Source organism: Ischnura elegans, chromosome X (assembly GCF_921293095.1).
Source record: "Ischnura elegans chromosome X, ioIscEleg1.1, whole genome shotgun sequence".
In the NCBI taxonomy this organism is placed as follows: domain Eukaryota; kingdom Metazoa; phylum Arthropoda; class Insecta; order Odonata; family Coenagrionidae; genus Ischnura; species Ischnura elegans.
Window position 1 is genome coordinate 92,491,789 of NC_060259.1, and position 23,175 is coordinate 92,514,963.

The window sequence follows — 23,175 nt, forward strand, 5'->3', positions numbered from 1 at the left end:
AATGAACAATCTTGTGCATGGAAAAGTCGAGACCGTTGATAGGATAGTGAGGAACCACTTCAAGGAAATATGCAATAAACGTAGATCCTGCACAGGTCACTGCCAACGACGACAAGAATTATGCACCAAATTAATGGTGGCAAATAGGTGCATGAATTTTGTCACTGAATGATAAGGGAACCGAATTTGTTGGCCTCAGGTTTTGGCGGAGGCAGTATAATATTCACCATTAAGTGTGAGGGAATATGGAAAAGCCCTTTGTAAGACTTCACCCACTGCCTTCCACACACTACTCTCTTTCTGGATGCCAACGACAGAAAGCCAATCACTCTTCTTAGAAGATCGGGCATCCAAGCACACTCCGATGCCTCCTTAACCTTGGTAGACCCAGGCACAGGCTCAGCTGACCATGGGCTAGGAGAGAGTGGATTTTGCTTGCCTCTAGTTTACACTGGCCTCTTTATTTTTTGGAATGCTACACACCCATACAAAATCAATCATTAGTTCCCCCAATGTCACATATTCGCGAACCTTCATGGTTTTAATGCATACAACGCTGTGCTAGTCCATACAGCCTTGATGGCATTACTTTGCTTTCTTTCAAATAATTTATGTACTCCTTATGAAGAGTACAAATATTATATTGAAGATACAAAATGAAATATAAGAGCGATGCATTAGTCTTCCGAGTGGAACTTATGGAGTGAGGATGACAGGGGTACTCTATGCAAGCAAATGAAGGGTGGATGATGCATGTGGACCAGAGAACAAAGTAACTCCCACTAATACTGCCTTTTTCTGAGCATGAAATAGAAAGTGGCAGAACAAAATTTGCAAAACAACACACTAAAGCAAATTCTACTTCAACCAAAATATCCAGGAGAAAATTTGGATACGTACCACTTTTACTGCCTGTTATACCATAACAGCCATTAATCCAACTGCATGTATAAATCGCACAGCAAAATATTAAAATCTGACAAAAACCATCCAAATCATCTCAAGATGGAAATTATAACATGGGTGAAAAAAGAATAAAATTTATTCAACACACAAGTTGAATCCTAAATGAACTCTGCCGTGAATAACAAAATATTTGAGCAATGAAGTAAACACATAGACAATATGTTACCTTGAAGTATTGTGAAGGAATTTAAATCACTGCGTAACAACAATACGCAGTTATGAATTTTCACAATAATTTTAATTACAGTAAAAAGTTAACAACTCTTAATGAATGTGCAATGGATACAATTAAAATCACAAATGGAAGGTTGATAAAGAACAGTCACGGCAATTCATTGCCTTCAAAAGAATAACAAAACTATTTTTACATAATGACGAGCAACTCAAGAAAACAAACATGACAAATTTAACACATTTATGCACCATCATTTTCATCAATTTCACTCTTATGAAAAAATCTTGGTTCAAAATATAGCTGCTATATCATAAAAAAAGCAACTGGAATAAATGAGGAAATCAAACTACAAATTACAAAAATGGCAATGTAATTACTAAGAGAATAAAATCACACTCTATTTATGTATTCTGATGGAAGAAGTGACCTACTTCATCTCAAAGACTGATTTTTAGGTCTTCCACAAATATTAACCTGTTTTTCATATGTTAGGTCCTCATATAAATAAAAGTCTGGAATAAATACCTCATGCAATAAACAAAATTAATAAGACATTCATGTCTTCTTGTCACCACTATCCTTGTCTTCCTGTTCTTGCCCATCACCTTGGAATATAGTCTTTGGCTGTGTCCTGAAATAAAAAAAATGTTCAGAATCACTGCAGAGTGACTACACCCTAAACCATTTGGCAAAATAAGCTGAATGGATAAGCATGGAGATTTGTTTTTCTCTCAACAATCAAGGATTTTCAGTACATACATTGCGTGTTGATTGCCTTTACAAGAGCAATATGTTTATGATTTCTGATTGTTACAGATAGCAAGAAGGTGCCATAACTCCACATGCTCACAGAACCACATCACACTATACCTGCTATCTTACAAATATATGCTATGTGATAATTTGGCCCAGTGTCTGGAATATGGTCTCTGCCATCACACGGTAACTGAACATATTTTAGCTACCCCAGATGATCCAAGATTACATGGCCACACATTGCTCACTATGGCGGACGGATGGTTTAGGTAACAAGTGGCAATTATCATATTGTGAGATTTCATTAACAAAACCATGGATAAATATCAAAATAAAAGGCAAATAGGCAAACCTTATATATGTGTGGAATAGGACCGATACGTAATAAAGATGGTAAGTAAACATGAATACAGAAATTGAGGACATTGATCATTTAGCTTCAGATATAACACGTGCCTAATATAGCGAGCATTTTCCAGCACACTTTATACCAAGTTTCCATAGGAATATTAAGGCTTCCAGTAAATAAGTAATAAAACTGTAAACAATGCGACAATAGTACAGTAAAACCTCTATGTAATGAACCACTTTACATCATAAACCTCCATACTCCATACCACCCCAACAATCCCGTCAGATTTACACGTAAATTTATTGGCAAACCTCTTTGTAGTGAACCTCTTTATCTCATAAAACCTTCACTTATCATACCAAGGAGACCCCCCGTGATGGCCTTACTACCTCCACAATTTGTACCAAGACAACTAGAGACCATTAATGCAGCCGCGATTACGTACATGGAATGACATTTTCAGAAGTAAATGTTTCACTCTTTTTTTTTCTTATATACCTTTAATATGCTGTAATTTTCACGTTGATCATTAGTTGTGGCCATTTTGTTCCATATGAGAGCATACCTAACAGTAAATAAGAAAAAAAAAGTATCCAACTATCCCAATCATTTTAAGTGACTATTGAAGTGACTAAGAGAGATCAAATCGTTTTCCCTCCAACCATGGTAAAAATCATGCAATAGCACTCGCTTTCTGTAATTATTAAATAATAAATATATGTTCACTAACGCATGCATGTTTATTTAAACGCATAAATATTATGGTTTAAAAGACAGTACATAGAGCCTTTCATTTCCGAAGGATATGAAAAAATGGTGGCTATTACTGACACCTCTCTATAGTGAACCCCTGACCCTCGCTCAAATGCAATTTAGATGGGGAAGGGTTGAAATTTGAAAAATTTATTATTTTATGGTCATTCCCTATAGTTACTGTTCTTACAGTGCAAAAATTTCATGCATTTTGATGTATCTACCACTGTTTAGCCACAAAATGCTAAATTTCAGTCCGTGTCTGAAACATTTTTTTCATTGGGCCAGATGGATTGGAAAAAAATCAATTTTTCCAATCCTCCCTACTACCCAAGCCTAGGTACTTTTGGCATAATGCTCCACCACCATCAATAATCTAATCTAATCTATCAAAGATGAAACCTACAGCACTTAAATGATCACTCCAAACTGAACATTTAAGATATCAGTAAAAAAAATCTCATAGCAGAGAAGGGTCCTCAACTGTTCATTGCATTGGAAAGAGTTGATTACTACCCTGGAGAAAGGCACCAAGACACATTATAACACGGAATCACAGGCTCTCCTCAGGCAGATTACTAAAGAGAAATTCATCATTGTTTCATAAAGGAAATGCTGATTTTCTTCAGGTTGTAAATATAAAAATTTATGCAAGCTGTACCAAGCTGATGATACATCCCTTGAGAGTCTGAGTATGTAATGAAAACTAATTCAATAGGGTAGTTTCCTTCATCAAAGAAAACGAAAGGCATTGATTGCGATTTGTTACCCACCATTAGTGTATTCATAATATACAAATTATTTTGTTTTAGAAATACCGGTTTAGACGAATGGCAAGGGTCAATTTTATCCTCATTTGAAAAAGGCCAGATTGGCGCCCATGCGATTCCACTCCACGTGACGTCACAGGGACCTAGTTTCTACACGAGAGGATAGGAGTTTCACATCGTCTGAGGTTACCAATGCATGCATGAGGCACAGAGCTCAGGGAAACATGTCTTCATAATCACCTATTAAAACTGACTAAGGTCGGAAAGTTTTCTTCGTTTGATAAGGTATTAATAATCCTTATTTAAGCCAAGCGCTACCAGCTAGCATGGTACTCAGCTACCTGCTAGCATCCTGCATTGTATCAGCGCTCAGAGCCTCGCCCCAAGGTCACCTCACTTGCAGCAGCAGGAAGCAGAACAACGTCACGCGGAGTTTTTCCCAGCATTCATACTTACCCGTCGCGTTTTCGCACGCTTGAAAATTTTCACTTCTCATTTGATCGAGAAAAATAGATATTGTCATATAAAAATCTAAAAGCGTGAAATACGTACTCCAGGAGTAATAATCTTTTGAGTTAGGCAATAAAAAAATAATAGGAAACCACCCAATTGGCGACAAAGTTAAGAGCAAAATACATGTATACTTCAAGACAACACTCTTTCAAAACACATGATTTTCAGGGTACTGAGAAGTGGTAACAAGGACATCATAAATACCCCGAAAGTTACCCTTCATCCCAACTTTCGACTTTTTTTCTTAATTTCATCCTTTGCAACATGAGAAATAAATAGCAAGTTGATACAAATAATGGCTAGTATAAAAAATTCCTCATTGCTTACTTTGAGTACGCAGGGGACACCCAGTATGGGTTTTCTGCAGCTTCTTTGGCAAAGCGTAAAATGGCTTCACGGGGATCTTGATCATCCTCCACTCTCTTGCTGAGGCCGAGATTTCGAATGACATAGGAGCTCAGTGTTCCACCAGAAGCAGCCACACGGCCTCCTTGACCTGCAAAGAAAATAAATGCAAACATTTAAATAATTACCTGCAATGAGGCAAGAGGAATTATTATGGAATAAGAAATCCAGGCATTGCATTGGCATGGGAAGAAATTTAACGACTTCTCATTTTTCACTGCCACAAATTACACTTTTATGAGAGCAAAAGAAAATTATGAAACAACAACCAAAGAAATAATATGTCTTGCATGAAATTTTTATTTTGAAGCAAAGCTTCCACAATGCTCACTGAAAACTATGATATGTATTTCATCAGTTTTAAAGGAAGTAAACATCCTCATTCACAGTCACAAATCCACTTGGAATGTAGTAAATTGCTTGAACAGCAAGAAGATTACAGCATTATCGTTGGCTTTCCCGGCGAATACTATTGATAAATATCATCTAGGGTTTGGCACTGAGTAAGGCTGTTTAAGGCCAACATTTCGATGAGAAACTGCCTCATTGTCATCAAGGCTGACTGACTGCCCAGTTTGGTCCATGGCGGGTTTTCATAATGATCTACCCAAAGGATGGTTGACACCCATTGTTGGCCAACCAATTTTAATTGGATCAGGGGTGTTGGAATTTGAATTGAGTCCATGATCGTAGTATTTTATCAATCAACAGTTTTCATACTTGGATGATGCTCTGCCCAGAGCTTCAGCTAGGTTAAGATGAACAAGGGGAATACACAACCATCGGGTGGCCAATCGAGCTCAAATTTTGCAATTCAGTAGATCATGACTGCAACTTCAATATGCCGAAGCGAGACGACACACCTCTCGTAAAGTTTCGAGAAGAACCACAGTTGTGGTGGGACCACAGGTCATTCGTTAAGAGTTAAGAGTGCCATTCCGATGCCGGGTTTCCATCCACCCTTCATCCTCTCTTTCTAATCACAAGCTAATCCATTTTATTTTCCCAATGAAAGCACAATCAATCTCCAGGGTAGATTTCCCTCCAAGCCACTAATTAAATGATATTATTCCCAGCCCACCCCTCCATAAGACAATTTACACTCGCAATACTCTAATATACGTCTAGAGAGAACAAATAAATACAAAATTGCCCTTGTAAAGGTTATTATAGCCCTTGCTTCATTTCCTACCCTGTTTAGCACTTATTAATATGCACTTAAAAAAATTCATTAAAAACATTTTAATAGAAATTACGAAGAAATGACAACATCTTTAAAAATTTCCTTGGAAAATAAAATAAAAAAGTTCCGCGGGCAAGGATCAAACTCGCTATCATTACTTTTGTAGTTAACTGCCGTAACCACTGGGCTGCCGCTGTCTTGGAGTTAATGCCATTCAATACAGGTTATATACCGTAGCTTCATTTTTTTGTGATCTTCAATTGCTTTTTTCTCAAAATTTTATGGTAAGTGCGTCGTCTCGCTTTGAAATATTGAATTTATAGCCATGATCTACAGAATCACAAAATTAGTGCTCGATCGGCCACCCAATGGTTGTGTATTCCCCTTGTAAGTCTTTCCAGCTATTTCAAACCTCTTCATGGAGGATTTTGAAGAAAAGGTTCTGAAATTGGTTACACTTCGGCCAAGATATTTTTTCCAGAGCATGGATGACACTTACGTCATTTGGCAACATGGAAGGAATACACCGGATGACTTTTTGAATCAAATGAATCAGCAGCATCCGAAAATCAAATTTACTATGGAGGAGAAATATTTCTCAACATCCTAATTCAAAAGAAACCTGATGGGACCATTGAGTGAAGTGTGTATAGAAAACCTACTCAACTAACCTTTACCAAAATGAAGGAAGCCACCACCATCCCTCCCAAAAGCCTACGTAAAATACCTTCCAGCAAGAGCCAAAATGGTAGCTGATATGTAAATCTTCCCACTGAATTGGAACATTTAAATACCACGCTCAAAATTAACAGATACAGTGACAGAGATTTTTACTAGGCCTCGGAAAGAACCATCAGACACCATAAACTAATGGAAGAAGATCACGAAAAGCCATTAGGAAGAGGCGGCATTCCCTATGTTCTCACCATCTTGGGTTTAAGCTTTGAGAGGAAGATAAACTGAGAGTGTCACCTCCTGCAATAATTGCTTGCCTGAGGGTATAAATTAGAGATGGGTCGAATAGCAGATTTCTCGAATTCGAATATCGAATTCGAATATTAAATCATTGCTCGAATATTCGAATACTTCGAATTTCGAATACTAAATGATGAATGCTGGAATATTTGACTCGGTTGCCTATGCAGCAGGCAACACAAGATTTTGGGGAGTAATTTTGATTTCCTTTAAATGATTCGAACAGGAATTTAGCTGATTAATGAATATTTTAATTATATGGAAACAATTGGGCATATCATTAATTCAACTAACATCGCTTTACCCCCACTTCTGCTGCCAAGTGCTAGCTGACAATCTGAGGCATTTTGCAAAATACAAGCTCTATTCCACCGGATTTTCTTCAATTATTTTCAGTCCATCTTTGGGAGTTCTCACGAGATAAGAAGATGAATTGGAATTGCTATCAGGGAGAAACCAAATATTCTGAGAAAATATCCCTTTGTCTGGGACTATAACAATAAAGATTTATAGCACCACTCATTAATTGGGTGGTTTCCTATTATTTTTTATTGCCTAAATCGAAAGATTATTACTCCTGGAGTACGTATTTCACGCTTTTAGATTTTTAAATGACGATACCTATTTTTCGCGATGAAATGAAAAGTGAAAATTTTCAAGCGCGCGAAAACGCGACGCGTAAGTAGGAATGATGGGAAAAAGTCAGTGCGACGCATTTCTGGTTCCCCCTCCCGCCTTGTGAGGTGACCTTGATCGAGGCTCTGAGCGCTGATAGGACGCAGGATGCTGGCGGGTAGCTGAGTACCTTGCTGGCTGGTAGCGCTTGGATTAAAAAAGGTTTATTAATACCTTATCAAACGAAGAAAACTTTCCGACCTTAGCCAGTTTTAATAGGTGATTATTAAGACATGTTTCCCTGAGCTCTGTGCCTCATGCATGCATTGGTAACGTCAGACGATGTATAACTCCTATCCTCTCGTGTAGAAACTAGGTCCCTGTGACGTCACGTGGAGTGGAATCGCATGGGCGCCAATCTGGCCTTTTTCAAATGAGGATAAAATTTGACCCTTGCCATTCGTCTAAACCGGTATTTCAAAAACCATATAATTTGTGTATTATGAATACACTAATGGTGGGTAACGAATCGCAATCAATGCCTTTCGTTTTCTTTGATGAAGGAAACTACCCTATTGTAACTTGATATATGCTTTCGGAAAAAAATACCGCATCAACTTCCGAGAAGCTCTGCTGCTCATATCGAATTTCGCCAGAATGCTAAGTCTCCGTCGTATTTTGACATTTATTTCTTTGCGTAAAATGCTTAAATAAACTCAGAAATACGTCGTGTTTGGTCTTATTCTTTTAGAAATTACGCGCACATTACTAATGTTTCAATTCAATAAAGGTGTCACATCAATTGACGAAAGTCATTCTTAGACACCTTTTGTGCTAATAGATGACTCATGCAGAGGTTGACCTCCAAAGAAATGGGGAACTTCGAAGCTGGTAGGAAAAAAAATGTCAGTGGGGGAGAAAAGGGAGGGCCCGAAACACGTTTCTATTGTTCTCGTGTAACTTGGTATTTTTTCGAAGCTAAGGTCTTCGTAAAATGATCCCTGCGCGAGCTGTGACCTTTTTTTTTATTTTGAAGAAGAGGAAAGCCTCAGAGGGGGGGGCTAGTGCTGAATGGAGAGGGATACCGGATCTTGGGAAATGCGCTAATGTAAGTATCCCACGGTACTCACACAGCAGTCGACCTCCAGAAATGGGGAACTTCGAAGCAGGTAGCCAGAAAAAGGTCAGTGGGTGAGAAAGGGGAGGGAGGGGGAGGGCGTGAAACAAGTTTTTATTGTTCTCGTAACTCGATATTTTTTTCGAAGCAGGGGTCTTCGTAATGCGATCCCTGCGCGAGGTGGGACCTTTTGTTTGATTTCGGAGAAGAGGAAAGCGTCAGAGTGGGTGAGGCGAGTGCTGACTGGAGGGGGATAGCGGATCGTGGGAAATGCCCTAAGGTTGCTATCCCACGGCACTGAGGTTCTCCTGGTGGGGGGAATCGGGAATATTAGTATTTTTTCACCCGACTATTTTCGGTTCCCCTCGTCGAACTCTTTTCACCGCTAAAATCCACGAATTTGATGTAATTCGTCAACTTGCGTAAAACGGCGCGGCGAGCACTAAATGACTACAGTTCTCTACATTTTTCCGAGTCAACTACCAACGACGTGCGTGCGACAGTGTATGACGCGAAATTCAAAGTATTCGAGGTATTCGAGGAGGTACTTTTCGCATAACTATTCGAAACCTCGAATATCGAATACTTTCTAATATTCGAGGTATTCGAGTATTCGCTGATACTATTCGCACATCTCTAGTATAAATTGAGTGTAGCTGAATCTAAATCAGGCATAAACCGTTACTTTTACAGCATGTTTCTAAATCCAAAATTCAACTTTCACCATGCAAGTTTAAATTTTAACATAGCACATGTATGAAAAAAAAGAATGGCCCTCGTGTCCATTGCAGACCAAAGACGTTCCAGGTTTAGTCTCCAAGTGAATGCACAGACTGAATCAACCAAATGAGCACATAGTCAATCTTTAGTATTTCTACTTAAGGTAGTAGGGGTCAACTTAAAAATTTTATACTTTAGTAATGAATATGCAACCAACAATGACCAAAAATTAATCAAAATTTGAAGTATAAATATATGCATAATTTTACCAAGTAAAACATTTAGAAGTGGCAGGAGATTTGATATCGTAAATGCACTCTGCAAGAAAGAAACTTTTATAGATTAAGGAGTGATGAGTCCTCTTAGCTGGGGAAATCAGATTACAATGTTTCAGGAAGGCACACACTTGTCATTTTAATCAGCCTAGTAAATAGAATTGACAGAATCATCAAATAGCACGTAGAGTAAAATCCTATCCTTTCTTCCATAGTGATTACCAGAAAGCAGGCCAAGGTATCAGCTTGTCAAAATATATGATCATCCCAACTACACATCTATTCCAACTGAAATTTCCTGTTAATCTTAGAAACCTCTCCTTCCTTCATTAGTTTAGTACCAAAACCATATGTACTAGACCAATGGCATTGTAAGTATGGCCATAAGTAAAAGTGGCCAAAAACATGCAGGTACTAATAGTCCTCACATTAAAAACATATGCTATGAATATAAATCGAGGGAAGGTGACTACAAATGTAGCACAATCTGAATTACCAGCAGTGATAGGAAGGTCTGGTCGGCGTGACTTGGTTGGATCCTGTCGATCCTTCTCCATTTGTTTTCTGACCGACTTTGGCTTGTCTTGTCGGAACAAGGGCAATGCATGAGGTGTGATGATCTGCTGAGCTGCAACCACTTCCACCTGTTAATGGAGCAAAGTAAAGTTTATTAAATATATTAAGCTATTACTTAGAGGGATATCAGCATAAAATTTTACCACCAGGATCTTATGGTTAAGGGGATTTTTTACAGCTTAACTAGACAGCTACATTAAAGAAATTTTTAACTTATTTCCCAGCTCAAAATTTTTACACTTAATTTGCCCCATTTACTTTTGCTATTTGCCTTACGAGAAATATTTCAAGTGAAAAATTATCATTATGACATCAATCAAGCCACATAATCTCCCATAAATGAGTCAATCTCTTAGATCTTCATTCAATGTCTATGTTGTCTTCTCATATACCATATGAGACTTAAAGTGATTTGCGATTAGACACTACATGACCTGCAACTAATACAGCAGTGGACAGATGAGAATAATGCTGGCAAATCAAGTCCTATTTCCCCTTTGTTTCCTCTCTCCTATTGCATCCTCTCCTTGAGAGCCCATGCGACTGCATCACTCACAGCCATCCCTGGTCTAGTAGCAACAAAGTATGGCCAGCATACCATTCCCTCACCCATAGATCATCTTCACTACAATTAACAACATTCAGTCATTTCCTGCTCCAAAACAGAGGGGGTTCATGTATTTACAGAACTGATGCAAAGAGCCTCTTAAATGGCTCATTATTTAAATATTCTACAAAATGCTAATGCAAACTAACATTTATGTCCAGGATGGAGCTGATCCAGCCCAGAGGGGGGTGACCTAATGAAATTTTGATTTACTATGGCCACCAAGACTCGGAAGATTCATACCATAGCTCCAATTACCACAGAAACCCTTTCCTGGATATTGAAGATAGGTGACAGCATTAAAAAAAAATTAAACTGCACATTTTACCATGCCATCATCATGATGACATAACTGTCAGATGTGAAGGTGGTCAAAATGGAGGATTAGAAAATAAGAGCTTTCATTTGAAAAAGTATTCCACAACAGACGCAAGTTCATGGAAGGATTCAGACCAAAAGACAGGAAACTGTATGAAAAGATAAGCAATCACCAACAATGGAGAGAGTTATACCTGCTTGCTTTTCTTTTTCGTTTTAGCTGCACATAGCTTAGCACCACGAAAACTGCGGGCACCATCATAATACACTTTAACAGTGCCATTCCCTGTACCAACCATTATTTGGTTGAGTTTAGGATGCCAAAGTGTCCTAATCGCATGCTGAAAAGATAATATTGAGAGTGATTAGCAATTAACATCCTTACATACATACCAACTGCACACAAGCTTAATAAAATAATACTTTAATTTATTAAATAACAAGCACCCAAATGATAATGAAAACCATTATCAAAAGATATAAAGAGTTGAAACACCTAGCTAAATATATTATGCAAAGTGGCTATTTCCAGAGCAAGTGAAACTTATGTGAACACACTGGAATAACAAGATGCACTTTGTCAAAAACATTTGTGCAGCTAATATCCTCTCATGATTCCAATCTGGACAAATTCCACACCATCTAACAAGAATCTCGCAATTTTATGCTTTGTGAACGCCTTCAACACAAGCAGTCTAATTTTTGCTATGTAAGTAATCTTCCACTTCATCAAAACTTAAATACATATCGATACATATTATTAACTTTCGTGTTCATGGGCTAAATTAAAATACAAATTAAACAAATGACCATCTCTTGAGATTCACAGCCCATGGAAGAGTGAGAGGAATTTGTGGAAAAACACTTCAAAGTCGGTGTGTATCGGTACTCCCTAGACTATGGATGGCCTGAACTAGGAAATATTTTTTTAAATGGCCTGAGTCCACAAAAAAGAATTTGTAATTAAAATCAAATGATTGCTTAAAACCTGCATGCTTGAACAAAAAAGACATTTTCAATGAAAACTCCATTCCAGAAAAATGATGATTCCATTACAGAATGAAAAATCCATTCCAGAATAATTTTAATATTAGTGCCAGGATGCTGACAAAAAAGAAGTCCTCTGAAACCTGTCTAAAGCAGCCACCAACCTGTTACTGACGACTTCACAAGGTGGCAGCCAAATAAAAGTGAGAGATGCAAGGTTTTCACAAATGATTCATAATCAAAAGATCCATTTATTAATTTTTTGCCTAAAATTGGCACGATCATCTGACAATAGTTTCAAAATATTCCCAAGAATTAGAAATGTACAGATCATGTGCAAATCATGTACAGATGCTTTTACCAGGGGTGCAATTCGTTTACATGTGTGAAGCAATAATGGTGACTTTCAATGGACTAACATTCAGTATACGCAGCACATACCTCCAGGTGGGAGTGTGCCGAGTGGGAGTGAAGGGGAATGAAAAAGTGACAGCCATGCATCCTCTATGGAAGGAAGGAAGCGGGAAGTAGAATAAATTGGATAAAATACAATGGAAACGAGGAGCACAAGAAAGGAGGTGGCACGGAGATAGCACTCACCGTGTCGGGAACATTGATCTCATTCACTTTCTCAAAAGAAGTGCAGTCAAAGAAGTGGACTTTCCCGTGGCCCCCTCTCTCCGCAACAGACGTTCCAGTAATGAGCATCCTGTCATTAGGACTGAATGTGCAATTTGTGCTGAAATGAAGTATTGGAGGGAGAGAATTCAAGTAAAACAAAAGTGAATGTTAACACAATAATTTCTAATATAGATGTGATGAGATTGCAGTTCATTACATGGGAATAATTACACTTCCTGTGGAAAGACTGGCAATTCAACAGTTCGAAGGGTTTGCTTGGAGGAATCTGCAATACTTCAGGAAGTGGTAGGGGAGACAATTTAGGCATTTTTTGTCCATAAACATGGGGTTGCAACTCCTTCGTGCAAACAAAAATGTGCGATAACAATTGTCTGAAATAATTAATCTCAAAATGGGTGAGATTTTGCAATCATATAAGTAGTAGATACTCGCACAAAGGTCTCGTTTAGTAAAGCTAAAAGATTAATTGTTTCAGACAATTGTAATCACACATTTCCATCCAACTTTGATTATTTAATGTCCTTAACACGTTGCGTACGGATGGCAAAAATTCTCGTCATTTTTTTCCCGAACGTTCCGGACGGATGACGAAGATTCTCATTATTTAGGCACGTCAACCTAAACAATTTTAAAACGTACAATACGTATTCGTTAGTATGTTTTCAGTTGTTGTTCGTTATTCATAATGAATTGATGCATCATAACGTTTGATTGGGTAAAGTTATATTCTAAACATTAGCTTTTTAACCATGTTTAAACCAAAGGCATTACGCCCTAATAGGCACATATTTCTCAGAATCGGCATTCCTAGGAATTTAAATACCCTGGTACGCAACGTGTTAAAAATCCAAAGTACATATTGAATAAAAATGTCAAAAAAGCTGGACACCCAAGAAACACCATTTCCATCATTACTTCAAAGTGCATTAATAAAATGCTTGCATTGCCATAGCTCAGTAAGTAAGAAGTTGTGACACCATGTTTATAGGACAAAAAATGCATAAAATGTCTCCCGTACCACCTCCAAAAGTATTACAGATTCCTCCTGACACAACCTGTAGATGTGAATGTGTAAATTAACTATTTAGTCATATAACAATATATAACAAAAAGCATATTTTTCTATCGCAGAAATTCATTACTCTGACAACAGCCAACATAGTTATACATACAATAGCGAGTGACTTATAAATCGCACCATTATTCAAAGCAAGCTGAACGAAATCCATAACTTTCTCATCCCATATTGACATACATTAATGATATTTTTTGCTGGTGCAAGATATGCAGCATCAGAAACTAAAGCTATGTTAATGTCCATAAGTCTGTTCAACAAGTACTAGCCATTCTCAACAGGAAAAACTTCAAGTCCGCATTTCCACTAAAACAAAGCATCCATTTTCTATAAAACTGCTGACTGGTCCAATGTAAGCCCCTTAGTGAGGTGGAAAATGGGTTTCATTTAATAGTTTACCATTCCAATTTACTTATGCCAAAAATTATAATCTGTAATTAATGGACTTTGCTTAAGAGTAGTTAGCAAATGCATATCCATAGATAAATTTGGCAGGGAGGGAAGTTTTTTGGGACAAATGTACATAATATCTGACATGCAATACGTAATTACATGCAAGATGATGAGCCATGGAGAGAGAAACATTATACTTATGAATAAATTGCATATGTATTTCTTTCCTAATAGTCATCTGGGAGAAAATTTGGTAGGTAATCTCTACAGTTTCTCTAAAGTTTTCAAACATAAACCTTTAAAATTAGTCCAAAAACAGGAGCTGTTTGTGTCCTGGACTTTAACTTGGCACTAAAGAGAGCACATTTTTTTCAAACACATTTTAATTCCCACTCAAGTGACATCTTTTGAGCCCATGTCGATCATTTTGAAATTAGCTGGGAAAGCAACAGCAAAGATAAATAATTTACCTATAACTAAGAAGCCACAATAGAAACAGATTTCTTGAGTGGGACTCACATAGTGATTGCAAATGGATATAAAAGAAAAATTAGCTGTTTCTTGAGAGTGTAAGAAGATGAACTTTCTCCAAATTAAATACTATTAAAAATCAGCTCTCATATCAGAGCAATGAGATCCCTTGTACTTTGGAGGTGATATCACAGTTTTGCCGGTTCCCTAATCAGATATTTTAGATGCAATACTCACACTGCATATCGACAAAAAAGGTCACTTGCTGTATTCACCGGATCTTTAAATAAACGGACATCAAAAATTTTCAGCGTAGAGTCCAGACTTCGGCTTCCTAAAAGATATCCCCCATAAGAAAAGCAAATGCTTGTGATGTCTTCATTGCACTTGTGGGCATTCCTTACAACTTGTGATGGTTTAATCTAGAGAAAAGATACATTCCCATTATGAGAATTAAAATGAACATAGCACCTTAATGGAAAACAAAGAAAGCATCACCAACCACCCTAATAAGTAGTAATTGCTTACACATGGTCTCCGTGTATCCCAGAGCTGAATAGATCCATCCAAACAGGCAAGAGAGATATATTTGCCATCTCTATTATAGGTACAAGTTGTTGGTATTGACTTTAGACCATTTTGCGCACGAGTTTTGATGACACTTTTGTGACAGTGTGCCTGATCGGTGGTCCAAACTCTACAAGTCCTGAAAGAGCAATCAAAATAAGAACAATTTACATGTATCCACTTAAGTCTACTTCTAAATACATAGTTTCCATGATCCACAAATGACGCATTATCATGCTTACCAGAGAGTACTGATGGTATCTGTGCATTGCTTATTATTTTTGGTATCTGTGCATAATTTCTTATTGAGGCATCTGACCAATTAGACGGCAGTGCAAAATGAGAGTGAGGGTGAAGGCCAGAGTTACCTTGGATTTGTGATAGACTTCCATTGGTTAGGCCATGTGGAAAATGGATGATTGGAAAAGAATCTAGTTAACATCAGCCCACACCACCGATCTCCACCAGTGATTGCTTTGTTATTTTTTATCATTGGTCCGTTACAACCCCAATTGGATCTAATTAATGTCATTAATGAAACAAATTGAAACCACAGTAGCATCCAATCTGGGAAATAAGTATTTCTCACTCTAGATGAGCCAAAAGAAATGCTGAGCAACACTGACTGGTCACAATTACTGACAATGAACAAAGGCAACCTCGTTTGCAAAAAAACCTATGGCTATATGTGGATTCATCCAAGAAAGATGAATGTCTGTGGATGGTCCAATGTTGCTGCCTGCTCATGGTATTGCATTCCACTATGACTGTGTCTTGTGCAGCTTTGTGCAAATTAGTTATATATATTAATAGTAATATTAATTATAAACACTCAACAGCAAATGTAGTTGGTTAGACATGCGCAAGCTTTAAATATCGAATGGTATGATGCAAATTCATAGGCTACATAAGTACACTCAATAAATTACCACATATTTCCTTGGTGAACAATTTAAAACAAAGTATTCCAACACTGATGTAGGCTGCCTAACTATGAAGCACAAGATAAAGTTGTCACATTCACACATCATATATAATGCATGAAGACTTACCCATCAATGCTACACGTAATGAATTCATCTTTTACGCGGGGGTTCCAAGCTCCACCATTCAATGTGCCCACATGGCCTTTGGTACGTGCCATGTCAGTAATATACTGGTCACCCTTGGAACACTGAGCCACTTCAAGGCCATCTCGATCCAAGACAATCGCCTACATCACAAAAAGAAAATGAGAAATAATAATATGCTAATGACAATGACAGAATTCAACACACATTAATATTTCCAACATGAGTAACTTTAAGTAGACAAGAAAGCAGACCGGCACGTAGAACACCATCATTTGATCAGCAGTTTTGCAGTCCTCAAATGCATTCCACTCAAACATTTAATTTCATCTTCAGCATCATTAAAGGATTACTAAATCTATTCATGAACATCTTGCTAGTTATCTGATACACAATTACTAACCTGGGCATTTCCAGACACAACTAATATGTGATCACCCGTCATCGAATACTGCAACGTTTTAATAGGATGACTGCAAAACAATATTTTTGACATAATTATAACCAGCATTAAACACTCCTAACTTTAATTAAAGTTCCAATGCATCACTAATGAGAATACACTTACTTATCACAGGGCTGCATAGTACGAAAACTTTGAAGAGATGCATCCATTCCTGCAAAATCCCAAAATCTAACTTCGTAGTCAATGGATCCAGTGGCCAAGCGAGCACCTGCTGGATCAGCCGCTAATGCAAGCACAGCTTTGTGTCCATGCTGCAAAGACAACTCCTCACTCACTGGGATCCATGTGTCAGGAGGCTCCTAGATATAGGCAAACAGATTCAAGAGTTCTTACATTTCCACACAGGTGCGATACATTTGTGGGCCTAATTGACAGTGGCACCGCCAAGTACTAGAGTGGCAGCCAACACAACCTAGATGCCACCAGGGCCTCTATTAGCCGCATCGGCCGAATCAGAAAACCCAACAGACATTTTATGTCATGAGACGAGTTGGTCTCTCTCAATTCATCATCCAGCAGTGTTGGTCAGTTGAAACCATGCAGTTGGAAATAAACAATCACTGCCCCGCAAGAATATTTTCTATTCTTGCTCCTCTTCTACTCTGTTTCGAAAAGCATGATTTATGTACTTTCCATTGGTTTCAAAATTGTGATGATAAATTTACAAATTGTGTGACACTTTAATCTATTTTCATGATTACCACACAGGGAATTCTAAGGTTTTTAAAGCTGTGTCCCGATTCACCAGTTAGCTACCCAAATCCCAGTATGACGTAATCTTGGAAAGATGTCCCAATTTGTTAGGCAGCATAAGAGAGGGAATTAGGGCAGCCAACTAGGCCACCAAATTTGGGCATCCATGAATGCATCCTTCACCCATTATTCAAAGCATGGAAAGCGTTTTCAGGGTGAAATAAGAGGAAGTGCAACATGGCTGTCAACAATTTTTTTGCAAGTAGGGTTGATTTTTTGAGACTAATTAGAGTACTTGGTAATTTTTGTTCTGTTTTTAATAATAAAACGAGCATTTTAGCACTTAAATTTTCCAAATTTCATTGATATAACAGAAATACCTACCAAGATATGCTCATTCAAGTTTTACCATGGCTATAATGGTTACCCTTAAAGGCAATGGTCATCCTCATTATTAAGTCCACATACATGCCAATGGTCCATATAATTACCATGAGTTGTTAGATACTGAATCGCATATGAAAACAAAATAATCAATACGTTTCAAAAATGGGGCTGACAACCAAAGCATCTCTAGTGATGCTTGATTGCGAATCGTCGTACGCGCGTCCCCAGCAAATTACATCCATATTCTTTCATTGGTCACGAAGATACATTGTGCCCATAAGAAATACTTGTATTTCCACCACAGAGAAATTAGTTAGAACTAGAAAAGAGAAGGAGGCATAATTTGACGGAAGCCAAAATTCGAATCAGAAAAATAAATAAAAATTAAAATCTACAGTGATAATTAGAATGGACCAACAAAATGCCGAAGCCTGATTTATAAACGTCAAATATATTATATTCAAATAAATTGGCTAAAAATCTAAATGGAAAACCTCTAAACGATTCAGAAAATAATTACAAAAAAGACACTAATGCTATAAATAGACTAAATGACCCTGACCTTAAAAATATGAAACTAGAAATTAAAATGCTGAAAGATAAGGAAATTTAACACGTACTTGGTTGAGAGAATGATTGGAACTACAGATAAACTACAGAAAATGTATATATGCTGCACTTATGAAACAAACTAAGCTACTATGTACCGACTTAAAAAACAATTGTTAATTAACAATTATTAATATAGAAATAAATCTACCAATTAAAAAAAATCCTACTTTATTATTGCTAAAACAAAAAGGTTCCCTAATACACTAAAATCATGATAAAATGCTTTTCTTTGACATCCAAACCTCAAAATCACTTGCACATGTTAATAATGTGGGTTTTGTTCAAATCATTCCAAATTTCTTTGTTTTTCATTGGCCTAGTGCCCAGCAGATGGCAACACCTGCATAGGGTCCCAATTCATGCTCCCCAATGGCTAACGAGCTGGGGCATGGCTCAAGTTATATATATCAAATCATCAACAGAAAAAAACATCTGAAATTCAGAAAATTTGAAATTGCTACAGCAATAAAAAAGAAAATCTTCTCATGTAAATGACCAGTGTACAAAAAAAAGTTCTCCCCCTTTTGTAGGAAGAGTTCTTGACTTTCCCACCAGCTGCGACAGAAAAAGGTCACCTAAAATCTGAAAAATTATCTTCCTTTACTCAGCAAATTGTGTCCAAATACCAGGCTGGGACATGTAAGGATTTCATGCAAGAAGCATCATCACAGATGGCTTTCATCATAAATTGAAAGTGATTCTCTTTCCAATGTATGAGAGGTTCACAATAAATGGTAAAAGTCACAATGATACATTTATACCATTTCATTTGAGGCTGCATGCCTACGGTAAGAAAACAAAAATAACGTGTAATAAGCATATCAGCAAGCATCAAGGACAATTAAAATTGTCTCTGTCTTAAATGAGAATAGAGATGAAGGACAGAAAAACCACATCACTGTAGCTTTTTTTCAACCACCTGCTAGCCCATAAATACTCGCCAATAGCCACACCTCAGTTGAAAGCAACCTATGTCATCCACACAAAATTTCCCTTCACTAGAGTATGCATTACAAACTGCACTCTAGTACCCATGTGCGACATCTAGAGATAATTTTCTATGCATACTCGTGGGAGGACTGAATAAAATTCTATGGACCTCTCCCCCTATACCAATGTTCTTGTCTAACATTTAAAAGTGGATTAATGTTAAACAAACTACAATAATTAATACAAATTCTGAAAAAACTGATAAGACTTTATTCAATTCCAATGGATAAGTTATAGGAAAACAGCTTCTTCAACATTAAAAACTACAACTTCTCATACTTCAAGGGCTCCAGTGATCATTCTTAAGCTATGAAATGGGTGTAGAGAATAGCAGCCTGGATTACACTTTAAAATTTTTATACCGTCAAGATTTGCACTAGATCAGTTTGAAATTTTGAGCCCAATAGATATTCATATGAAACAAGGAATGAATATAAGCAGCAGTAAGATTTATGTATCAGCCAAGTGCAGTAGCCATATGTCTAGCGACATGTATAAATTTGTATATTTATGATGAATCTGCATCTAAATTCCTTAAATCCCAAGTTAATATTAATCATGCTACAATTCATATAAGCATATCCATTTCAAATATAATGCCTCTGAATTTTATATACATGTAGAGGAAAGGAAGAAATGGGAAGAAGTTGTGAGTGGGAATAAAATGGGAAAGATCACTGACACCGTCCCATATGCAAAACCTGTTACATACACAGCATGAAATGGACAATGCTAAAAGCAAGAAATTTTGAGCATAAAAATACAGCCTGACTGGGACTTGAAACCAGAACCTTTACCAAATTACTGTTCCAATGCTCTACCTCAATCACTCATTGGGTCACTTCTGCAGGCTGAGCTAAAGGGGTATTCTGCTCTATAAACTTCCCACCAAAATCGTGTTGAATATAAGTGTCCTGGCAGTACAATGGGAAGAGCATCCAACCGACAATCAGAAGGTTCTAAGTTCACCATCTTCAATAACACAGTTGTCCTCATCTGTTTTTTCTGTCATGTGTTCCTATCCCTTCCTTTCCCCTTCTGCTAATATATATTGATGCATGCTTGCCCTTATCGCAGAGAGTAAATGGACAAAGGAGTGTTGAATAACCCAGGCATATCCTAACATTGCCGCCATTAAATAAAAAGCAAGGAAAGCAATTTGTATATTTTAATATCTTATCTCATAAGGATATGTACCCTTGGATATATTACACAAACTATCTCAACGTTTCCTGTCATCAAAAGTACATCTCTGAATCCTGTAGCCCTTACATCCATTGGTCACTAGCATTCATACAAGCCATTTGCTTGTAATATGAAATACATTGTCCTCTTCTCTTGAAAAAAATGCACTCTTTTCGTCTACTCGCTACCACTACTCTCGGTAATTCAAAAGCCAGAGTGTTCCTCACTTTATGGCATTTATCATTTTAGGTCATGGATTTAATAAAGAACTGCCTCACATTGAAAAGGAATAAACAGATGAACATACACAAAACTCCAAATTCTGCTTGTTTTCTAACCATACTATCTTCAGAATTTTTCTTACCGTGTTGTCTTCATCACTTAAATCTGCATCACTGTCCCCACTATCCCCAAATCCACTTTCATTCAAATCGGATAAGAGATCAGGACTTGGTGCAGGGGGCTGCAAAATGTTTCCTTCTTCCCCATCGCTTCCAACCATTCTATCACGATCTCCGGCACAATCAGGAAGGACTAGATGGGATAGATGACAAATATTTCTTTACTTCAACAAATACAGTGTATATTCTACAAACATTCACACAGATGGTTCATAAATTGTTAAATATAAATCCGGCTAGGAGGTAAAATCCAAAAATGGTCAGAATATCAGCAATGGAGTATTATAATTAATACAAAATAGTCATTCAATTTTTATTTATTGCCATACCACTGAAAACATAGGGCCATTTACATGGGGGTTTTCAACCATTTAACAATAACGCGTACACAAACACAGCAATTTATAAGGAATTATCAATTGTAAAAATAATGGAATAAATACTTGATGAACCCATTTCTTCGTGAAATAAGTAGAATTTCAACGATTCTTTCATTGATTATGTGCGAACGACTTCACCACACTGAACAGTTGGAAATAATATGTAACCTTGAATAGCAAAATATGTGAACTTAAACTTGAAAGCATGAATGATATTGAATTGTGGGAAATTATATGTTATGATGTACAGAAGGATTAATCAACAACAGCAAATAGCAGGACACATTTATTTCCTTCGACGAAAACAAATTGGATTAAAATGCTTCAGTACTCACTCTCAGGTTTCTGTTTGGAAGATATTTTCGCCTTTTCCAACATCTCCTGTATGTCGAAACATTTGGCCTTTTTTGCAGAGTTCTGCCTAGCACTTTGTCCATCGGTCTCTTCAACGTTGTGAGATGAATCGTGCTTACGCTTTCCTTTACTAACAAGGGATGAATCTCCACCACCTTGAACATCATCAAGCGTCTTCACAGCATCATCATTTTCGCTACTTAACTTACCTAAGCACGCACTCCTATCAGTATCTTCGTCATCAATAACTTTATTGGAAGCCACATTTTGTAAAAGGCCGGACCTTATGCCGAAACATATGCGTTTGCGATTGTTTCCATCCATTTTATCAAATAAACCTTAACTAGTAGAGGCAATTTCAGTAAACGACTAAATACTGAATCCACTAAGTACTGAATGCGACGGATCACAACTGCTCAACTTCATAACAGAAATTTGGCACTTTTCGCGAACTTTGTGGAACGAATTCGCACACGCAAACAGAATTTAACCTAGTCTCTTAGACGAAGATCAGGTACGTCTGAGATCACAAGTTCATCTCAAAACAACATATCAACAACACCTCAGTCGGAAACAATCGAAGATCACGAGATGCCCTTGTAGCTCTCAAAACCCAGGCGCGGGATCTCTAGCGGACAATCTAGAAGTTGACAAGGCGCCCACTGTGGCGCTTTTAATTGAATACATTACCGCTAAATTTGAATTCTACTTGCGACCATTTCCTACTGCCGCGTTTTCCAGTAGTACGTTTGTTCATTCATCAATTGCATTCGGCGCTTATTCACGTACTAATATTTTAAAAGCCAAATAATATTTTGAAAAAGGCTATTTACTATTTCTTTAACGAAATCACATCTACTAATTATCAGTGATGGCCACTATCATGATCGAGTATTAGTAATTAAGTTACCGGTAATCATTCTGGCGATTTTTGCTTGCAACCGTTATTTTTAAATTTAATTAATTTTTGCTGTTATCCAATCTCTAATTCCAGTTAATGATAACTTTGAGTAATCATAGCATTACAAAATACTTTTCCATTATTTTAATTTTTTATGTGAGCGTAGTCTACTATTAAGTATTTGCTCACCTCCATTTTGTGAATCACATAAAATGAAGTCGGTTTGCGTTATTACTCATTGCTATGTCGGTATGCATCGAGCTTTTGCTCACATTAATTTAAAATGATTACATATCGTCACAATTGTCACCATTTATCGGGCTGGGTGGTTTTCTGTTGTGACAGTTCTGCTTCATAAATAAAATTAAATTGCACTGAAGTAGTGGTCCCGAATTGGTGCACCAAAGTAGCGGTTCTGAATCGTCACTTCACACAGTGGAGTGAACTACCATAAAACCTGGCTGAAATCTACATTCTTAAGTTTTTTTTTGAGAAGTTCAAAGTAATTACTGCTGGATTATTAGA

At 37.2% G+C, this 23,175-nt stretch overlaps 1 protein-coding gene across 1 annotated transcript; it reads right to left on the reverse strand.

The window, feature by feature from the left end:
• Positions 1–1,024: 1,024 nt before the first annotated feature.
• LOC124170925 (gastrulation defective protein 1 homolog) lies at positions 1,025–22,398 on the reverse strand. Its single transcript, XM_046549985.1, has 12 exons — positions 21,731–22,398; positions 20,979–21,148; positions 16,850–17,046; positions 16,685–16,754; positions 16,264–16,424; positions 15,173–15,350; positions 14,882–15,066; positions 12,664–12,802; positions 11,271–11,417; positions 10,072–10,219; positions 4,613–4,781; positions 1,025–1,772 (listed from the first exon to the last, which is right to left on the reverse strand). The coding sequence occupies exons 1-12, from the start codon at positions 22,071–22,073 to the stop codon at positions 1,697–1,699; spliced, it is 1,983 nt and encodes a 660-aa protein (XP_046405941.1). The 5' UTR covers positions 22,074–22,398; the 3' UTR covers positions 1,025–1,696.
• Between the last annotated feature and the right edge of the window lie 777 nt (positions 22,399–23,175).

Bases quoted from the DNA above. Each gene is read 5' to 3' on its own strand.
- LOC124170925 (XM_046549985.1), bottom strand. From the start codon at position 22,073: ATGGATGGAAACAATCGCAAACGCATATGTTTCGGCATAAGGTCCGGC. The intron at 21,149-21,730 runs GTGAGTACTGAA...TATCCCATCTAG, and splicing joins TTCCAAACAGAAACCTGAGA to TCCTTCCTGATTGTGCCGGA. The intron at 15,351-16,263 runs GTAAGTCTTCAT...TTGCTCTTTCAG, and splicing joins ATTACGTGTAGCATTGATGG to GACTTGTAGAGTTTGGACCA.